At 33.4% G+C, this 22,915-nt stretch overlaps 1 protein-coding gene across 1 annotated transcript in view; it reads left to right on the top strand.

The window, feature by feature from the left end:
• KCNH5 (potassium voltage-gated channel subfamily H member 5) overlaps nucleotides 1-22,915 on the top strand; it is a gene marked incomplete at both ends in the record, with an annotated part of 313,594 nt that overhangs the window by 239,145 nt on the left and 51,534 nt on the right. Inside the window, 2 exons of the mRNA XM_081293274.1 lie at nucleotides 6,456-6,708; nucleotides 22,334-22,530. Of these exons, the coding sequence (XP_081149400.1) occupies nucleotides 6,456-6,708; nucleotides 22,334-22,530 (450 nt within the window). The remainder of the gene's footprint in view (nucleotides 1-6,455; nucleotides 6,709-22,333; nucleotides 22,531-22,915) is intronic.

Below are 22,915 nucleotides of genomic sequence, written 5' to 3'. Positions count from 1 at the left end.
TTGAAATTGAAATATTGTATAATACTGAAAGTTGAACACATTGAATTATAAACTAACAGCTTGAGAAGTTTTTACAAAATGCACATAGGTTTGTAGCCAGCATCCCCCAAACCTCATTCCCAGAATCCCAGAGGTACTCTTCCCATGTGTTCTACAGGCATTAACCAGCTATTTCTTTCAGGAGTAATTTGTATCTTTATTTTCAGTGCCATAAAATTGGTTTTGCCAGTCTTTGAACTTTAAATAAATGGTATCATGTACAATACACACTTTTGTTTGAAGCTCTTTTAGTTAGCTATGTTGTTGGAATCCATCTATTTAAGTTGTATGTAGTCACCTCTTTCATTCTCTCTTCTCAATGGCAGTCCATTGTGTTAACATTCCACAATGCATTTATCTATTTAAATGGTTATTGTTCTTGGGTTAGTTTTCAATTTGGGGCTACTGTGAATAGTACTGCTATAAACACTCTAGTCTATGGGGTTTGGTGTGTGCCTATAGATGTTTCTGTTGCACATATACCTAGAAGTGGGATTGTTGAGTCTAAGGGTATACATAGCTTCAACTTTTGTTACTATAGCCAGATAATTTTCTAAAGATAGTCCCAATTTACTCCCATTATGGTGTATGAAGGAGCTCATTCTTTTAAAGAAGCTGGAAAAATTGCTTGTCCCAGGTGACTAAAATGATCATGGCCAGTAGGAAAAATATCATTTCCACTCTTCAATGAATCAAGTATATTAAAAATATTTTTGTAATTTTAGAAAATGTCTTTAGGTGTATAGAAAAATGCTCTTAGTAAAAGATTCTGCAAATAAGAAATTACAGATGTGAGACTAAGACCACAGCCCTGATTTTGGAAAGTTAGTAGCTAAAAATATCTGTAGCTTAAACAAGTTAGCAAATGATGGTAACAATTGTTGTTTGTTTCTTTTTACTCTTTAACTGCAAAACCAAGATTCCCCAAAATTTGGTAAGTTTAGGTCCCTGTATTTTTGAAACAATATTCTTAGGACTTTCATTGGTAAATGGACCCTGTTTCAAAAAAATTAATCTCTAAAGTGAAACCATTGGATTTTAACCTGTAATTCTTCACTGATTATATCAGATTTCAGTTGCTAAATATTACCTTTTACTTTTAAATAATGGAAGTTAATTTGTTTTGGTTTCATTTCTTTCTTTTTTTATTGGTTGTTCACAACATTACAAAGCTCTTGACATATCATATTTCATACATTAGATTGAAGTGGGTTATGAACCCCCAATTTTACCCCAAATGCAGATTGCACACATTTCATTACATTGTTCCAGGGTTAATTCCTTGGAGGTTTTTGACACCCCTGGAGACTGGTTAACATCCAGACAGCAGCTCCCCTTGTTCTGTATGACTGCCTGGTTCTATTTTTTATTTTCCAAATAAAAATGAACTTTATTTTCTTCTTGTAAAATGAGTGAAAATAAAATTCCTGTGAAGATCTACTTCATTTTTTTTTTACCATCTTAGAGCTCCTTATATTTAGGAAGGACTGTAAAAATGTTTTATGTGGAAATGTCATTTGCTTGACTCCTTCCACTGATTTTTCACTAACTAATATCAATTCAGTTGGATTCCTGAGGAGAGATTAATTAGCAGTGCATGACTTAATTGCATGAAAATAAAGAGGAATTTTGAAGAATGTCAGGAGTAGCTTCATTGCCTATCAAAATGTCATTAATGTGTTTATATCCTTTGTTCTATGAAAGAAAATGGGATCATTTTGACTTATCAGTTATTATTAAAAATAGCTGACACTGTACTCTGAATGGAGGATTTTGTAGATAATCAATAAGATAATTTATCTTATAACAGTAAGGGATCTCAGGGAAAAGCCATGCTTAATTCACTCCCTCCAGACACTCTTTTTGCACATTAGAGGTTTGTGAACTGAGGAGCAGGAGCAGTAATCCACTGAGGCGGAAGCTCTTGCACCTTATTATCCTGTGAAATTCTATTTTTCTTTCAGGTGAAATTGCCTTTTCTCTTTCAAATCCATATGGGGGATTAAAGACTGAGATTATTGAGACCATATAAGATACTCTCATTCACAGTTGGTTAGAGAAATTTAGTACACCTTTTTCTGAGAAGTGATTTTGCAAGAGCCTTTAACATGCTTTATATTTTACTCACTAATTTTACTTCTAAAAATATGTGCTTTGATGATCTGATATAAGCAGGGTATTTGTTGTATCTTTATTTATGAAAGGGAAAGCAAGACATAGCAATGTTAAATGTAATGTGATGGTTAATTTGTGCTATAACTATGATGGAACAATATCAATGAATGATTGAAGTTATATTTTTAAGTATTTTATGGCATGTACATTTTGATTGATTATAATATCATTTTGAGTGATCATAGCATGAAATAAAACTTTAGAGGATAACAAAAGTTGTTATGCAAGATATATAAAAATATAAATATTTTGCATATTTTATATAGTGAATATTAGGGTACATTTTAAGATATATTCACAGAGTATCTAAGAAAAAGGACAAAACTCTGTGTCTTTGACTCTCTGTAATCAATATTTCCTTAGTGGATCTTACTTTAATTTCTTGGCTTCTGTGTTGGTTATCATATTTAGACTCCCTCTTTTTCTATGGGTTTGCAACATTACTAATACCATAATGGATTAAGGTGATAGAGGGGAGAAACATTTATCAAAAGTTCACTCTAAATATCTAACTCAAGTCCTTTTCATTTATTCACAGAAACTTGCATTTCAAATTAGATGACTTCCCCTTAGCAAATAAAAATGGGATATAAAGGACTTAGCAACAAATTCTTATGTATTTATCAACACATTCAAATATGCAATACATTTATTGAAGCTAAAATTAATGTATGTAGAAATGGAAAGCAAATTTCCAACAAAATCTTGGCTGTTCAGTGGTAGAGGTAGGGGTATTAATAACTTATAAATAAACTATGGATTTGAATTATTTGACCTTAAATTGTTTCTAGAGATCAGTATTTATGTTCTTGCAGTAACAGAGGACCAAAAACATCCGAATGTGTCAGATGTTATATTTTATTGCTGGTTGATCTTCACTCGGGAATATGGCTTCAGAGATAGGACCCAAGAACTTTTGATAGTAATTTGTTAAAAAGACCTCAGAAGATCCCGTAATATTTATAAGATACATTTGCCTTATCTGTAAAATGGAGCATTGGATAAGGCACTGCATAGTATTAACACACATAGACAAAGCATTGCTCAATAACTGTAGTTGAATGAATGAAAGGCTGCCCAGCAGGGATTCTTCCAGCATAGATTTTGCTTGTATCTGTCTTATATATTGGGTATAAGGTATGGTTTCTTCGAATACTAAAAAAATATTTTGTAGCTGAAGACAATTGTGTAAAATCTCTAGTAATAATTGTTACTATTTTATGTTATTAAAAAATAACAACAAATCACAACACCTCTGACTCTCATTTTTGTCTTTAACATATTCCTAAACTTTGTGATGGTTCTGTGTAGACACTGTATTTATGGTTGAGAAAGGGATGCTATGTGCTTTGACAAATATCAGAGAAGACTGGGTGGAGAAAGAGAGGATAGGTTGTGCTTGAGAAGGGGAAAGCATATGTGAGGGTCAGGAGAGAGCATGGCAAATTGGGGAGAAAGATGGTGCCTTAGAGGAATGTGGCCTTGGAGGGAGGGAGGACGGATGGAGGCTCCTGAGGTACAGAGCCTGCTGTGCTTGGTTAGAATTTTGGCTTTACCTGGTGGGAAAGCAAGGCATCAGAAATTTTAAGAAAGTAGCAATAACATGATCATATTTGTTTTACTACGAATTCGTTTTATCTTAGTGTTGAGTTTAGACCTTTGGAGCCTGAGGGGTATCTGCTGTGATACCACTTGACCTTGGTGTTAATGAATATGATAAATAATATCAAAGAGTTTTTATTTTTCAAAATGTGGCATTCATTTTGTTGTTGTTGTTGTTGTTGTTGTTCAGGGCTGGTTTGCAAAGTTCTACATAATGGTTCCTTATATAGTCATAGCTCTTCCAAAGGGAAAACTTATTGCCTCTCTTAATTAAGAATCTATTTAATTTATTAATATCTTGATGTGAAGAGGGGAGAAATAATCAACTCTGGAGACAAACAAAAGTCACTTTTAACCTGAATATTTTCTTCTGCCATGTAATTGTATTTGTTGGTAACTATAAAATGCCCATTAGGGAGCCTGAGCAGAAGAAATTGGATCTGACAGTCAAGACAGAATACATTGAAACTGGGACCAGTGGACTAAGTTTAAGAGCTACTTTGAATGATAATTTTATTCTATCACATAAAACTAAATTTTGCCTTGCTTAAGAAAGTTATTAGTGCTTTAATTTTCAGGGTAAATAATGCTGTACTTACATTTTGATAGCAGACACACCATGTCAGGCACATATTCTATGTAGGGTAGGGGAGGAAGCTTTCCACTGGGTGTGACTGGTTGGCCTATTTTAACACTTGGTTTTGACTTGCCACCTGTGACTTCCAGACATAAGTATATACTATCCATCATAATGATCAATGAGCTCAGGTCATAAGTGGAGCAAAACAAAATAGAGATGATGCATTTAAAATATAATAAAAAATCCTCTCTTGAAATGCCACTTAACAGAGAATCTTGTTAAGTATTGAAAAATTCCAATTGTAATATGAATGTATTAAAAGAAAGTATTAAAAGAACAGAAAATTACTCTTAACCAAATGAATCTAAAACAATGAAAAAATTCCTATGTGGTAAATGGATAGAAACAGAGCAGTCCATTTTCCATTAAACCATTCAGTGTAATATGTATGTATATGTGTATTTAAAAAATTTTTTTTTTAGTTTTCTGCTTTCCTAGACCAAATTTCACTTTCAACTTGAGAAAAATCGTCTCAACCAGTGCTTATAATATCTTCAAATACCTGATAAAATATTTTCTTAATTCCATTTGGAAATTTATAAAACCCCCCAGATGTAGGCTTTAGACAGGGGTGGAAAGTGAAACAAGTAAGTTGCTTTTGAAGAAAGTAAAGCAATAATAAACTGTAGGAACACACGTGTTCCAAAGGGATAATAAAAGCTAGCATTTCTTTAGCCTTTTAGCCAGGCTAAAATGGGGTGTATTTATGCCCTTTCACTTAATTTTTGTAATGAGCTTATGATATAAGCACTGTCTTTATTCCCACTGAAATCCTATCAAAGAAAAACATTATAAAGAGTAGGTTACCGGGGCTGGGGATGTGGCTCAAGCGGTAGCGTGCTCACGTGGCATGCATGCGGCCCGGGGGTTGGATCCTCAGCACCACATACAAACAAAGATGTTGTGTCCGCCGAGAACTAAAAAATAAATATTAAAAATTCTCTCTCTCTCTCTCTCCCTCTCTCTCTCAAAAAAAAAAAAAAAAAAAAAGAGTAGGTTACCAAGGGGGTTGGGGAAGGTCTATAAATGAGTTCACAACTATATCTCAGAAGTGGGTAGTGGCAACTTCTGTAATCACATCCAGCTCAGTAATCTTCTGATTAAATGTGATGAGGTTGTCCATTTTAACCAGGGTGTTTAAATGCCCTGTTGGAAATAAAAGCCAATAAAAGCTCTCTATGCCTTACTTTCTAAGAATGATTCTGCCATGTGTCCCTCTTCTAAAGGATGCCTAGAGCTTGAATTCTGCTACTGCCCTCAGCAATCTCAAGGAGTCAAAGATGGGAAGGAGCAAAGACTCCTATGCAAAATGATGTGTCCCCTGCTGATGCTGACATTTCCAGTTACCTAAGCCCTATGGAAGGCTGGTGAATGCCTTTTATCATCCTTGAAAAAATATATATATATATATATTATTTTCCTTTTACATATATATATATATATATATATATATATATATATGTAAAAGGAGAATATTTTAGACAGAAGAAAACACAAGAATAAAGCTGTCAGCTAGCAAGTTGAATTCCCAGGGTGCTTTGGTTGATTATAGTTAGCAAATATGAATCTGCCCACAATGCATGGTTCATAGTATCGAATATCAGTTTAGTTATGACATAGTTGTGACATGTCAGTTAGACTAAAATGAATGTTAATATCATTTTTTAATTGGCTCTTTGATGAAATGACAGTAACTTTTTTCTTGGGCCCTTTCTGACCACAAGACTACATTTTTATCATGGGGAGACCCATTCTCTTCTCGAAGCATTCACTATGGAGTGTTGTATTATAATAACCCACATGAACATCAGCCCATTTCACTAGAGTATTAGCTGCTCCTTGAGACTGGAGCTGTGTCTTGTTAATTTTGCCTTCCCAGGAATTAGTAGAACATGCAGTAGTCATCATCATAGTCAATAAATATTTGTTGGATTTTTTTTTTTCCTGAAATGGCCCCTTTCTCTTTACCTCTCACTTACTCATCTCTCACTTTCTTCAGGTCCTCTCCATCTGTCCCAAGGACATGAGAGCTGATATCTGTGTTCATCTAAACCGGAAGGTTTTTAATGAACATCCTGCTTTTCGATTGGCCAGCGATGGGTGCCTGCGAGCCTTGGCAGTAGAGTTCCAAACCATTCACTGTGCTCCTGGGGACCTCATTTACCACGCTGGAGAAAGTGTGGATGCCCTCTGCTTTGTGGTATCGGGATCCTTGGAAGTCATCCAGGATGATGAGGTGGTGGCTATTTTAGGTACTGTGAACTTTCCTAATGTAGTAGTAAATGTGGAATGGTTTTAGAGATTTTCACTTGTCAGCTTTTTTAAACAGAAATTTCCTTTGTTTGGTGATTTTGGAAATTGGGTCACTAATGAGGTTATGAATCTCAGTGAAAACTAGGAATGCTGCTTCAGCAAAGAACATTCGTATCAGTCACAGCCTAATGGGCTGTGAGAGGGTTTGATTAAACTTTGGCAATAGCAGAACAGTACCTTTAAGCTATAGCTGCTCACAGCCCAAAGTGCTTTATAATCCCATGTTGGTAAGTGTGAACTGGATTTTGGAATGATCGTCAAGTTAGTAACTCAGGGAGTTAGTCTCAGAGGGGTAATAGACTTATCTAGTTCAACCCTTTCCTTAAGAGAGGAACCAACCAAGGCCCAGAAAAGTTTGGTGACTTGCCCATCTAATAAATAAACAAGTTATCTCAAGTACACATCATCTTACTCTTTATTTTTCTGCCTCATCTCAGTGTACCTAAGTAGTAAGATGAAGGAGGAGGAAGTTAATGAGTCTGATCCCTTACATGATAGAGAGCACAAAATAAGTAAATGGCATTTAGGTTTATAAAACTTGTTCTATCCATCCATCTTCATTAGCCAGGAAAATGATTTATCTAATAATAACTTTATTCTAAAATTCAGAGACCCAGGAAATAGTTATGCTAACAATGACACAAAGGAATCAATGGTACATGTGACAAAATAAGAAGTGTACACATGTGGGCACAGGGTAGAAGATACAGCTTGGTAAAAAATTGCTAAGTGAACTTTTAGATCACTTTCTGCTCAAATATCTAAGGCAGGTTCCTGAAATCCACGTAGGTATGCAAGGAGGCCAAAATGAGGTCAGACAAGAACCATCCCTTGTTTTTTTCTCAGGTAAAATAAGAATTTCAGGATGTCAACTCCATTTTGATCATATTTTTCATGGTTTGTGTCTCGTGAAAAATGAGCTCAATCTTTAAACTATTGGATTTTTAGCTACTGAGGTCAACCTACCGTAGCTTGAATGCCACTTATTCTCATAAGGAAAAGATTGACCAATGGATTTTTAGAAACTATAAAAGCAAAACTGAAAACTGTTTTCAAGTCCAACACAAAAATGAAAAACTGATTTCAAAAGGCATAATTACTTGAAGAAGACAGAATTCAGAATCTAGAAGAAATGACCTTTCCTAGGAAAACAGTTTCTGTAAAAATCGAATGATAGAAAATGGACCAGGCTTGCGAATGACTGAACAGCATTGTTTGTAAACCTTTTCTTCACTGCTTACAGACATTACAGTTACAATTAAACTTCTTCTAGGAGCTGTTTACACATCACCAACATGATCCTTTGTGGCAAAACAAAGCATCTCCATTTGGCAACCATTCTTGTTTGCTTAAAGAGGAGGATAAGAGACAGATGTCTTTTATTTTCCTGAATGTTCACGTCAATGGGGGGTGGTGGGAAAACAGACATCAAATATACTGCATGAGAGTGAGTACTGTCACCGTAAATTACCTCAGCTTGTAGATGCATGGTTGTTTGTTTTGCACTATTTTCTTCATTACAGCTGCACCTTGGTAACTCCTTTTCTGAAAGAAGGTTGGAGAAAGCCCGGAGTACAGTGCCTCTGGGCTGGGTCTGTTAAAATGGAATAATTTGCTCAGTGAGACAGACAAAATGCATTTTCCTTTCATTTTAGAATAAAATGGTAACTGGTTCTGCCCAATGACACAGTAAAAATGAACACGGGGCCCCTGGGTATTGGACCAGCCTTGTCATCTCTCTGCCACATTCTATTTCTTGGAGTGTGTGCTTTTTTGTTCTTCGTCTTCAAAAATCTTGTGATTCAGAGAAATTTTCATGTCTTAGATTCATGAGTCAAATTGCATGGGTATTTCTCTGGCACCCTTCTTTCTTCTTTTTCCATAGGCCTCTAAGAAAGACTAATTCAGCTGAGAGGTAATTAGATTGGGTTTTTCGTTTTTGTTTTTGTTTTTTGGTTGACATTCAAAATGTTTGAGTACTGTTTTAAGGAAGGGGGAGGGGAAATACTAGTTTAACCAGTATCACATATCACAGTTTGGTGACTCTTTCTTTTAGTTTTTCTTTCTCTTCTTATTTTTTTTTTGGTAAAGAAAAATAGTAACTATGAGCAGGGTGTATACTGTAATTTTTCTCTCTATCTACTCATCCATCTATTTTTAGATTCTACCTTAATGAATAAGTTCATCAAGTTTTTATATCTTTACTTAGCAGGACTTGCTGTCTCCGGCACCAAAGCATTTGCCAGTTGAAAAGTAGAGAAGGGAGGTCATTTCAAAATTAATTAGAATCTCTGAATCCAAAAACAGGTGCAGTTTTATTCTTTTGGATCCTTGCCTCTCTATAGTCTCTTGGTAGGTACGTAATTCTTTAGTGTGTCAAAAGTGCTAAGGAGTTTAATGAATAAGTTCTGAAGCATAACTAATTAACGGAAAGATTAAAAATGTAGTCAACAAATACCTCCTTCTTTTAACACTTGAGGATGGCTTCAAGATGTTTTTCTAAATAGGGCATTTGAGTATAATTGCAGTTCATGTCTTTTGCCAACTTGAAGTTCTTTCAGTTTTTACACCTCCACCTTTTTTTGACCTTCCCACATTTTCTGAAACACAAAGAATTCCAAATTAAGTTCATGATGCATACATAATATTTTATATTCTTTAATGCCTTCTTACTTTTTAGTTCCTACTCTATAATTACTTAATGTGAACAGATTTATTGGTATGGTTGAAATAGCCAGGTTACTTCTAACTGTCTTGACAAGTATATTGTACCTTTCAGAGCCTATAAAAATAGCATTTCCCCACTCACAATAGATCCTACTCCTAAGACATTTGTTTTGTTGTATTCACATTTCATCTTTTCTCTCTTCATTGATTATTAGAATCACAGGATTAAAGTTCTTAAACTAAGGTAATCTCTACCTTAAGGATCCTATTTGTAACTTCAGATTCCTAAAACAACTATGCTTGTGTATGAAGGGTTTTTGTTGAGGGGTCAAACATTTTTATATATTTGAGGGAAGGAGGAATAAGAGAGGAAAAGAAAGACAAATAAACTTAGAAATATTAGAAAGATGGTTTTAACACTTGGATCAAGATTCAATTTAAATTAGCACTTGTAATTTAAAATCCGTCTCTTATAAACATATGTACATTATCTGAGAAAACTTATAAATTATGGTTCACAAAATTCAAAGTCTGCTTATTTTTATTCCAAAAAAAAATCAATCTGAAATGTGAATGAATAATATTTTGCTATTTAGAGAATCTGTGAAAATGTGACTTTTATGCTGTGGTTAAGATTTTTTCCTGTATGCTTGCTATTAGACATCAAATGATTCACACTTTAAATCCTTAGAAAGGCTTTTCCCAAATTCTGAAAAATTGTTTTTCTGTGTATGTCCACATTTTTGTGTTTTTAAACACTGAACTGTGAAATGTTTAGGATTTTTCTACATATTATATAGATAAACTATTCATTCAGACATTTTTATTGAGTAAAGCAATTGTTTTTTTTTTTGTCTCCTCAATTACAAGCTTGTTCTATTTTAAATATTCTGAGAAACATTTATAACATTATTTATTTGGGATTCAAAGTGTGTACTTTCAGAGTTCCTCAGCCTTTAGATTATTTTTGATGAAATACAAATCTTTACAATTCTGGTAGTTTAGGCTCAACTTCAAACCCTCTCCCAGTACTCTTCAAAACTAAGTCTTTTTCCTTGGTATCTCTTAATCCTGTCTTGGATATGTCTTCCCATGACAGTTGCCTTATATGTCAACCTCCTTACTGACATTCCTACCATGGCTTTCTAGCACCTTAAGATCAAAATGTATCTCCTGACTGGCCTGTGAGACCCTCTAGGCCCTGGCCTCTGCTGTTCTTCCCAGTCTATTTTGTGCGGTTCCCTGTACCTATCCTGTTCTTACCACACTAGATTGTAGGAAGCAGCCTGAATCCTATCAGACTCTTACTGCTTTTGCAAATGCCACTTCTATTTAGAACACTTTTCCTAGTCTTTTTAGTTGTCTGTCTCTTGCTTCATCATTTACTCTCTCCTTTCTCATCCCAGTCTGGGGTAGGTACCTCCAGTATGGATGTCTTACCAGGCTATTCGTGCATCCTGTTTTTACCTGTTACCTGTGTGCCCTCCCCTTGTGCAGTGAGCACTTGAAATGTTTTGCTCATTATTTTCTCACTGTCCTCTGTGATAGGATCCCTTAAACAGGTTCTCAGTAAAGGTTTGCTCAGGGCACCAAATGACTACTTTACTCTGTCATTGAACTCTTTTTCTATTTTTTTTTTCTATTTTTTCCCCCAATTCTGAGTACCTATCAATCAAAAATACCATGTTGCTCTGGGCGTAGTGGCACCGGTGGTGACTATAATCCCAGTGGCTTGGGAGGTTGAGGCAAGAGAACAGCAAAGTTCAAAGCCAGCCTCACCAACTTAGGGAGAACTGTCTAAAATAATAATAATAATAATAATAATAATAATAATAATAGGGCTGGGGATGTTGCTAGGTAATTAACCCCCCTGGGTTCAATACCTAGTACCATCACAGAGTGAAAAAAAAACAAAACACCTATGTTGTGTTCTGTTGACACAATTTCCATTTACTCTGTATTTTATGTTGAAACACTGATTACTTTCTGTTTCTCGTTTGTCTAGATGCTTATAGTAAATATGTATTATCTGAAAACTTCTAGCTTTAGCTTAGGTGTTTTATGGGTCGGGGAAACATTTTCTTGCTGTTACTTGGACACTTTGAATACGGAAAACAGGAAGGGTCAAGGTATTCTAAGTATCTCAGGCCTGTTTAAACACTGTAATGTTTCTTCTTTCTTGTTTTCAATCAGGGATCCCTATTACTGAGAAATAATCTAATTGATACCCTTGTCATTAACCATGGTAGGAAAACTAAATGATACCTATTGAATAGGATTTAGCTGTAATTCCTAAAAGTGGCATTTGCTTTTTCAGAAACTAGAAATGGATGGTTCTAAAAAATTCTAAGTAATCTTTTTAGAAAATAAACATTTAAAAATTAGAAGGCTTAAAGAAAAAAATCATATTTGTAGTTAGTAAATGAGCCTCGCAATAACTAAAATATCAAATCTAATGACAAATTTTGACTTTAACATTTCTTACCAAAACTTTTGAAGTGTTTTTGAAGTATATTTTCAGGACCATTGGAAGTCTGATTTAAAGTATCAATAGTTATTTATTAAACACTCATTGTTTTATAATCATCATTACATCAAATCATTTTTTTAATCTTGTGAACTAAGCATTGTGGTTTTCTTACAGTTGAAACTGAGACGTAATATCAAGTGACTCACCCTAGATCACACCAAGTAAGGTAGGCATGGGTTTTGAGTCCAGATCTCTGATTCTACATCCATGCTTTGAGCATCAAATCATAAAAATTATGCTTTGATAACAGGAATTTTTGGAGAGTATTTTGAAATTGTACAATTGTTTGGCTTAGTCTGAAACAAAAACCAGAGTGCCTATATTACCTTTATCAATTTGTTTCCTTTTATTTAAAAAGATTTCTCTAATAACACTGCTAAGAACTGTATCATAGCAGTATGTATTACAAAAATCCTTCACCAAATGTTTTTGGAGAAACTGGTCAAAGTATAAGCTGGCTAAGTCAAGTACTAAGTATCTAAAAATGTGGGCTTCTTCCAAGTGACTCGTTTTCCACTAAAGAGGTATTTAAGGCTCAAGAGAATGTGAATCTCATGAGCCCTAGAACATAAGATGGAGATATTAAGTTCTGCTTTCATCTTTCATTGGAGTCATAGAAGAGTTGACAGCCCAGTTAAGTAAGTATGAAAGCAGACATTAATCTTTTAAGAATGTTATAAGGTAACAAGCATGGCTACAAATTGTTTGCAGGTGGAGTCCCTCTACACAGGCCTCAGGACTTGAGTCATCCTTTTTTGCTGGCATCTTTGATCTTTCCTAAAGAGTCGATATTATCTCCACGGGCAGGGCCTGGGTATAATTTGGTGAGTTTGGACATATGCAAAACTCATGATACCATCACTGCCATTAAGGTAATAGACATATCCAACACCTTCCAGAGTTTTCTTGTGTGCTTTTAATTTTTTTTGTGTGTATGTAGTAAGAATACTTAACATGACATCTCTTTCTTAACAAATTATAAAGTTCACAGTACCATATTGTCAACTATAGGCTCTATGCCATATAGCAGATATCTATAATTTATTCATCTAGCATAACTGAAACTTTATGCCTAATGAACATCAAGTTTCCATTTCCTCTATTTCTGTTTCCTGGCAAGCAATATTGTATTCTCTGCATATATGAGCTGGACAATAATAGATACTTCATATGAGTGATATCATGTGGTATTTGTCCTTCTGTGACTAACTTGCATTTCTGTAACTTACTTAAGTTACTTTTGTAACTTCACTCTATATACTGCTTTCCAGGTTCATCAGTATCATTGCAAATGGTGAAATTTCCTTCTTTTTAAAGACTCATTAATATTCCATTATGTCTATATACCACATTTTCTTTATCCATTCATCTATTGATGGACACAAGTTGCATTTATATCTTCATATTTTGAATATTTTTATAATGAACATGAAGGTGTAGATATCTCTTTGAGATTCTGATTTTAATTCTTTTGGATGTATACCCAGCAGTGGGATTGCACACTCAATAGGTTAGAGTGAGTGTTAGGGCTAGGATGTCAGAAGCATTAATTCAATGTCGTGAACAGGATAATCATTGTTTGTTTCATGTGATATATGCAAAAATTAAAGACTTGATTATAATATGAGCATTATTTTAGGCTTCAATTTCAAGTTATTTCTTATAAAAAGAAAACAATAGTTTCAAGATGTAACTGATTTTTAATTTAGTCTTTTGCTTGGATTTCTTTTTTTTATAATATCCTACTAACATTCATAATACAGTGCCCAACTTGTGATTCTTAGTCTGTTTAGTATCATTTTTTCCATCTTCTTAAAGGTAACTACCACTACCTCCTAATACTTCTTTTTATTTCTACTTAATAAAAGAAGGAGAGTTTTTCTCATTCTTTGTATAAATAAGAATATATGAGCTAAATCAGTTATTTTCTTTCTAGTAAAAATGAACTATTATTTTGTTCAAAATGCCTTTAATTTTTAATTCATTATAACTGTTTTCAACAGAATGGTTTTGGATTTATATCACTAAAAGACTGAAAGACATAATTTTTAAATGTTTTAAAAGCTTTTATTCTAACACACATATATAATTTCTTAATGATTACTCTTTTGTTCTTTCTATTCCCCCTTAAAAATATTACTTTACGATACCTGTAGTTTGAAAATAGTCTATTTAAAATAATATTAAATAATATTGCTTAAAAACATCTTGTTAGGTGGAGAATGACTTTTTGTGCATATGTTTTTATATTTCATCTTTTATAAGAGCCAGCTGCAATATTTACTTATTGCAAATGACTAACAAAGTGAACATAGTCACGTCCAATATTTTCTTTGTAATTTTCTATTTTATCTACCTGTTATTGAATGTAGCGTATTGAAGTCCCCTAGTATTGTGATATTGCTGTCCACGTCTTCATTAATATTCATGAATATTTATATATTTAAGTGCTCCGTTGTTGGGTGCACATGTATTTATAATTGCTGTTTTCTTGACAAATTGACCGCTTTATTATTAAATAATGAACTTATTTGTCTCATATAGCAGTTTTGACTTGAAGTCTGTTTTATCTGATTTAAGCATAGCTGCTTCTATTCTCCTTGGGTCAATATTTCATGGAATATCTTCTTCCATCCCCTTACTTTCAGCCAGTGAGTGTCCTTAAAATCTAAAATGGATGGGTGATAAACATTATATAGTTAAATTTTATTCTTTTTTTAAATCCCATTCAGCCACTCTGTGTCTTTTGATTGCATTGTTTAATCAATTTACATTCAATGTTATTATTTTGCTATTTGTTTTCTGGTTATTTTGTGGCTTCTTGCTTCCTCTCTTGTTCTCTACCTTTATAATTTAGTGATCTTCTGAAGTGCTAAGTTTTGATTCCTTCTCTTTCCCATTGTGTATCTGCTCTATATTTTTGCTGTGTGGTTACCATGAGGCTTATATGAAATATTTTATAATAGATTATTTTAATCTGATAACAAATTCAGTTGCATAAAAATTCTCTAGACATTATCCCTCCACACACAAAATATATATTTTTATTGTTAAAATTTACATCTTCTATATTATATATTCATTAATAACTTAATAAAGTTGTTTTCATCTATTTCGAAGTTTAATCTTCAAAATAGAGATCTGAAAAATTTACACACCACCACTACAGTGATGAACTATTCTGAATTTGATTATGTATTCATCTCCACTCCTGAGTTCATTCTTTCAAATGTTTTCACGACTGTATTTTTCATCCTTTCCTTTCTGGTAGAAGAACTCCGTAAGCTTTTCCTATAAGACAGATCTAGTAGTGACAACATCATAATGGATAGAAAACAACTGAAAGCTTTTCCACTAACATAATATAAGGCAGTGAAGCACATTCTCACACCACTTCTTTTAAACATAGTATTGGAAGTACTAGCAAGAGCAGTCAGAAAGAAAGGGCAGGAAAGAAGGGCATACAAATTAGGAAGAAGTAAAATTATTCCCATGATCCTAAATGTAGAAAACCCCAAAGATTATACAACAAAACGGGTAAAACTAATAAATGAATTCAGTAAGGTTTCAGGATACAAAGTCAACATACAAAAATCAGTAGCATTTCTATATATAAGTAATGACCTACCTGAAAAAGTAATTATGAAAACATCCTATTTAAGATATTATAAAATGTAAAATCCATAGGAATAAATTTAACCAAGGAGGTAAAAGATTTATGTAATGAAAACTTTGATGAAGGAGATAGGAGAAGACAAATATGTAAAGATATATGTGTTAAAGAATTGGAAGAATTCATACTGTTAAAATGTATATATTCCACAAAGCAATATACAGATTCAATTTAATCCCTATCAAAGTCTCAATGGCATTTTCACAAGAATAGAAAAAAATCCTATAATTTGTGTGGAACCACAAAAAATCTTAAATAGCCAAAACAATAGTGAGAAAAAAAATATCAAAGTCAGTGGCATCACACTTCCTGTTTAAAATTGTAGCGTAAAGTTACGATAATCAAACAGCTTGGTACTGGCATTAAAAATAGAAGATGGTGGAATGAATTGGACATCATTACCCTAAGTATATGTATGAAGACATGAATGGTGTGATTCTACTGTGTGTACAACCAGATATAAAAAAAAATTGTGCTCTATATGTGTAATATGAATTGTAATGCACTTTTGCTGTCATATATAACAAATTAAAATTTAAAAATTACAAATTAAAAAAACCTGAGATAATAACAACAGAAACAAACAAACAAAACAAAACAAACAAAAACCCCAGAAACAGACAGATGGAGTAAAGAACCCAGAAATAAATTCAAATATACATAGTCAACTAATGTTTGACAAGGACATTTAGAGGAACCAATGGGGAAAGGATGGTTTCTTCAATAAATGGTCCCAGAAAACTAGATTTCCAAATGTAAAAGAATGAAATTGGACCCTTATCTTACACTATACATTAAAGTCAAAATGAATTAAAAAATCGAAATGTAAGACCTGAAATCATTAAATTCCCAGAAGAGAGCATAGGACAAAATGGTCTTGGCATTGGTCTTAGCTATTACTATTTGGATATCATACCAAAAGCTCAGACTATAAAAGCAATATAAATAAATGTGACCATATCACACTAAAAGTTTTCTATACAGCAAAGGAAACAATCAACAAAATGAAAAGGCAATCTATGGACTGGAAAAATATGTTTGCGAACCACATATCTGATAAAAATTTCCTATGTAAAATTTATGAAGTCTTACATCTCAATAATAAAACAAAGAAACAAAAACAACAAATAACACTATTTAAAAATTGGCAAAGGACCTGAGCAGACACTTTACTCCAAAGAAGACAGAATGGCCAATGGGCACATGCGATGATTTTCAGCATCATTACTTATCAGGGAAATGGAAGACAAAATCATTGTAAAATATTACCTTGGGCTTATTAGGATAGTTTTTATGAAAAATTCAATACATAATAAATAGTGAGGATGTGGGGAAGAGCGAATCCCAGTACACTTATGTGAAAATGTAGATTTGTGCAGCCCCTTTGGAAAATAGCATTGGTATTCCTAAAGGTGTATCAGCACCTTACAAAGACATCTACTCCCATGTCCATGTTCATTGCAGCATTATTTACAACAGCCAAGACATGGAAACAACCTAAGTGTCTGCTAATAGATGAATAGATAAAGAAAATGTGGGAATATATATAGCATGCATGTATAAGTATCATTATATAGGTGACATGGAATATAGAATATTATTCCCTGGAGGACATTTTCTAAGTTGAATAAACTAGACGCATAAAGAAAAATATTGCCTGATTTCATTTATATGTGGAATGTAAACAAACAAATAAATAGAGATATAAGATAAAATGATGGTTACCAGAGTGGAAGGAAATGGGAGATGTAGGTCAGCAAATAGAAAATAGCACATATATACAATGAAGAAGTCTAAACAATCTGATGTACAGTATGAAAATTATAATTGATAAAATTGGATTGTATTAGAGATATTTGTTAAATAAGTAGGCTTTAACTGCTCTTGGCATGCACACACACAGACACATACACAGTAACTATGTGAGATGATAGTTATGTTAATTGCTTCACTATAGTAACCATTTTACTATCAATATGTACCTCATAGCATCATTTTATAAATCTCAAATATATACAGTACATCGATTAAGTCCACAGTGCAGAAGAATCATCAAATATAGCTATTGTTATACCCACATAAACACAGGAATCCTCTAAGTAGAGTTCAAGTGATATTTTTTTTGTTAGGGACCTGTTGGGTACGTTAGTTTGCTATTCTCACTGATGAATAACTTATTTTTAAATATTTATTTTTATCCATGTCATTAGCTCACAAAATAACATGTCTCACATTAGAAAACAACAAATGCTGGCGTAAAGTCAACACTATAGGGGACCATAATCCCCAAACATACCATAATCTGCATTATACCTTAAATTATGCTGTAACTCTGTCTCTGGTATGTCTTTAAATTTCCATTTTCCTACTATATGAATCTTTAACATTAACTTCTATTTTACAGTCCCATTTCCTGTGGTTTAGCAGTGAAATACTTCATAAGACTTGATGCAAAGAAGCGAGAAAATATAAATAGACCAAACAACAACTTTCATGTTGAGTGTGAGATTTTCTACTATTTTAGGCCTTTGAGGGAGGTTAGTTCTCTCAAGCTCTAAAATGTTTATAGCTGAGACTACTTGCACCCAGCAGGAGCTGACCTAAAAAGCAACATCAAATATTCTATAGTCATGAAAATGAAAGGAGTTCCTAGTTCTGAAAGTATGCAAAATCTTTGCAGTGAAGAAAAGGGTGCTTCTCTATTCAAAATTCCATCATGCATAATCCCACATCTTTACAATGGTAACATGCCTTGAAGGACATTAGCCCCCTTTGCCGCACCGTTAAACTAATTAATTGACTTACAAGTCATCTATCTCCCCAGCAGTGTTATAAAAGTTCTTGTGAATTGAGAACCTATTAGGTGACTCAGAAAGTTGGATAGAAGAAACCTATTTTGAAATGACTGATCAGATTAATATCTAATTTATATATTGCATACCCTAATGGAAAGTTTATGCCAGAAAAATTAATATTGCTTATTTTGAAAAGTTAAATCAGATGTTAGGATTAGAAGTATTCACATCTGTCAATTTCGCTATGCTTCTATAAAGTTTTTGGAAGAGAAGCCAGGGATAAAGTTTATCATGAGCTAATGTTCTAGTTTGTTATTGTTTTTTTTTTCCATAGCATGGATTTATTTCCTCATGATACCAAAAAGATACATAATTTATATTTCAAAATTTTGTTAGAGATGGGGTAAGAATTTTAATTTTATCAGGTAAAATACATAAGGATATATTGATTGCCTGTACAATTAAAAAGGTCTATATTGGTAAGGGGAAGTTACGTTTCTACATTGAGTTTCTTTAACCTGTTAACGATTCACTTTTAAAAACCAATGAATATTTGTTTGCTATTCTGCTTATCTATGCAAATATTTTATGAATTCAGTGTTACTAAAATATGTAAAGAAAAATATTTGCTACTTTAAAATAAAGTTTATGCAGATTCATTATAGAAAATTTTGGAAAACATTAGGAGTACAAAGAAGGAAATCAATAAACTTATCACTTGAAGTCAGTTGCTATTATTATTTAAATATATTTTCTTTTAGTCATATTTCTTTTGGTTTTTCTTTCAATTTATTGTCAATTGACAAATTAGTACTAACATACTATATATAACAACATAATTCTAACAAAAATACTTTGTATCTATCAAAATTCTTAAGAAAAAAAGAAACGGTGTATTTATTAATTGACAATTCTTTTAGTCTTAGTACTTTAGTTTCATTATAGCTTTCACGATAATCATATAATCCTTTGTATCATTTTTTATTTGACATTATAACATAAGCATGCTATTTTAAAACATGTTTTAATTTTGTATTGATACTTTACATATTTTTTTTGCAATTTTAATTGTTTTGGGACCTATAGTTTCTTTTTCTTTTTTTTCCAACCTAGGGTTATGATTACTAACATTACCATGAATGTTACATATATTGGTTCTACTTTTTTGATTGATTTCCAGAAATGAAATTACTGAGTCAAGGCTTTTATTATAATTAAAGTGTTCCATACGTGAGACTCAAATAGCTGAAAAATAATGAGCAATTATACATGGACCAGAGATTGTATTAGAATTGGTGATTTGAGAAAGGGTAATAGAAATGGATTATAAAGAAATGTTTCTTTTTCCATCCCTTTTAGGAAAAAGAAAAAGGTTAAAAAAAAAAGCATAGTTTAGAAATAGTAACAATGATATTAGATGGAAAAGACAAGTAAATCAAATCAGTATTTTCAAAAATTGGTTTTTTGGGTAGCATTAGGTACTATGATAATATAATAGTTATTAATCTTTGCAAAATAATATATGCAGATTGTAAGACAGACCTACCCATTGTCCCATAATACACAGAGATTTTGCCATTGTAATGAATCCCGTGCTCTGTGTGTGTGTATATATGTGTTTTGGGGGAAGGTACATAAAATGATATTATACTGTATGTATTGTGTGATACTATTTTATATAAAGTGAGCCTTCTCCCCATCACTTCTTAAAATTGATGCTATTTGGCGGTGTCTGATATTTCATATTTTCTTTATTCTTTGACCTTTATCTTACTTTGTTTTATTGAACTATACTAAATGTCACTTCACTGAACATATTTGTAAGTAAATTTGGCATTTCTGATTATGCAATTAGAATAAATACCTATAATTGGAATTTCTATTTCAAAGAGAATGCCATGTACAGATTTCTGAAATTCATCCTTGTTAAAGGATGTGGGGTCTGTCTTTTAAATTTCTATAGTAAAGTCTCCCTTAGGTTACCTTGATGCTGTATAGTTCTAGAGAACTAGAATGGAATACTAGATCTCTAATGCTCCTTGGACAAATGTGTGGGTTTTAATTAATTGTGTCCTTCATCAGGGTTACTAACTATAAGGAATCTTTGGAGGGTCCTGAAAGAAATGAATTGCTCAAAATTAAATAAACACCTATGCTGGGTTATTTTATGCTCATGACATGATCACCTGGTAGTTTTAACCATCTTGATAGTATGTGTGTTTCCTCCTTCTACCCTCGAGTACCTCTTACTGTTGAGTCCCAAGACCCATGGTTTTCTGCCTCCTAGCTGCCCATGTGGGACATCTTTCACTCAACCTCCCTGTCTCTCTCATTTTTCCCTCTCATTTCTCTGGTTACACTATCTTCCCTCTCCATTGGTGTGATTGTTCTGAAGGATTTTATCTTTCCCCCCCCCCCATTATTTCTGATTTTAATTGGCTTAATGATAACAAATATTTGCTCATCTCCATGACTGGAGCACAGAGAGAAAACAATCAACAGAGTGTCTCTAGGAAGATTTTTTTTTTTCCACTTGGGTTTATTCCTCCTGTCTTTTCCACTTTAAAACTTCCCCACAGAAATCAAACAAAGAATGTCATGGGCTACACTTCGGAAAGCAGGGACTCTTGGGGAACTCCCTTAGCAGACAGGCATTTGGGGACCTCTGTCAGCCTGCTTTTCATTCCTGGTGACCAAAATACCTGACAAGAACAAGAGGAAAAGTTTATTTTGGCTCACAGTTTCAAAGGTTTAGTCAGTGATTGGCTGCCTCCATTGCTCTGGCCTGAGGTGGGGCAGAGCATCATGCAGAAGGGCATGACAGAGGAAGTGACTCTCCAGCGCTGACCAGGATCAGAGAGAGTGAGGAAGGAACAAGGGGGACAGGAGATAATCCCCAAGGGCATACCTCCAAGAGACTTACTTCAAGTAGCCACACTCTATCTGACTACAGTTACCATCCAGAACGGTAGTGCTTCAAATTCTTAATCCATCAAATGGGTTAATGCACTGATAAGGTTACAGTTCTTATAATCTAATTATCTTACCTCTCAACATGCCTGCATTAACATAGGAGTTTTGGGGTGACACCTTCTATTCAAACCGTAAAAGGACATTTGAATTTTCCTCATTCCCTTTGCTTGGACAGCTATATCCTCTTAATTTTGTAATGGTGAATGCTTTAGTTTAGACCGACACCAGATGTTACTCTGAAATAAATAGGTGATTTGTGTGATTTTAGCAATTTAAAAAGTCATCTACATTTGAATATAGTGTTGTATTCTTTATGAAAGATTTTATGGGATAACAAATCTGTTCCTCCATGTTTATCCCAAATCAGTTTCTTAAGCTTTGGAATTGTGTATGGGGAGCTCTGAATAAGATTTGGCTAAGTAGAAGGGCATCCTTTGGGGACTAGGTCATGGTAAGTTTTATTTGGCTTGGAGCACAATACCTAGTTACTGAATAATATTAGTTTCAGATTAATAAAGGCTGTAATACAAGCCTTTACATATCACATTTTATTGTCATCTTAACTAGAAGGAATGGAAGAAAGGGTAACCCTTAGAGGTAACCTTTGTTGCTTCTGCTCAGAATAGGAAAAATTAAGGTGGTAAAAGATAATGAAATTATTTGTTAAAATGAAATTTTTTACTTCTATGTTAGATAACAATTATACATGACTCTTGAGGTTCCCATCAAAAACTCAATTCAGGGTGATGTTGTTCTACTTGTTTCGTGAAAGTGTTGTACATTGTTATATATACATAGGTGGGATTGTACCCTCAGCTCTAAATTATGTTAAAAGACCATTATCACACGGGAAACTGGAATGTCAATAGTGAATATGATAGGAACTGCTGTAGAGATTTGAATTTGTATCTTACACTGTTTTCCAGGGAAAGGTGATGTGTTTGGGGACATCTTCTGGAAGGAAACCACCCTTGCTCATGCATGTGCCAACGTCCGAGCCTTGACGTACTGTGACCTGCACATCATCAAGCGAGAAGCCTTGCTCAAAGTCCTCGACTTTTATACGGCTTTCGCAAACTCCTTCTCGAGGAACCTCACTCTTACTTGCAATCTAAGGAAGCGGGTATGTTTTTAAATCTGCTTTCCTGTATTAGTACCCATGATGAGCAATGGAAAAGTTGATTCATTTTGCAACAGTACATTCCCATCAATATAAAGTGATATCATTTTCTTTTTAATATATATTTTGTTCAGTTTTTAAGGGAAACTGATGCCCTTATTATATGAATGAATATTTGAGTCTTTATTATTTCAGATGTAAAATGAAAAACAGCCTTGAGGAGAAACAAATGAATCATAAACTAACAATGACAGTTCTTGGACTTGATAATGTAACCACAAAATCAATATCAGTGTCTTTTACGTTATTATATAGACTCCTTTAAAGCTGGGTAAGGTTAATCAAGCTGGTTGCCTATTTTACATTCCCAACCCTCTTAAACCATCCT

Source organism: Spermophilus citellus (assembly GCF_964194105.1).
Source record: "Spermophilus citellus genome assembly, chromosome: 4".
NCBI lineage: Eukaryota > Metazoa > Chordata > Mammalia > Rodentia > Sciuridae > Spermophilus > Spermophilus citellus.
Note: the sequence above shows the minus strand (reverse complement) of the source record. Positions and strands in the feature narration are given on the sequence as shown.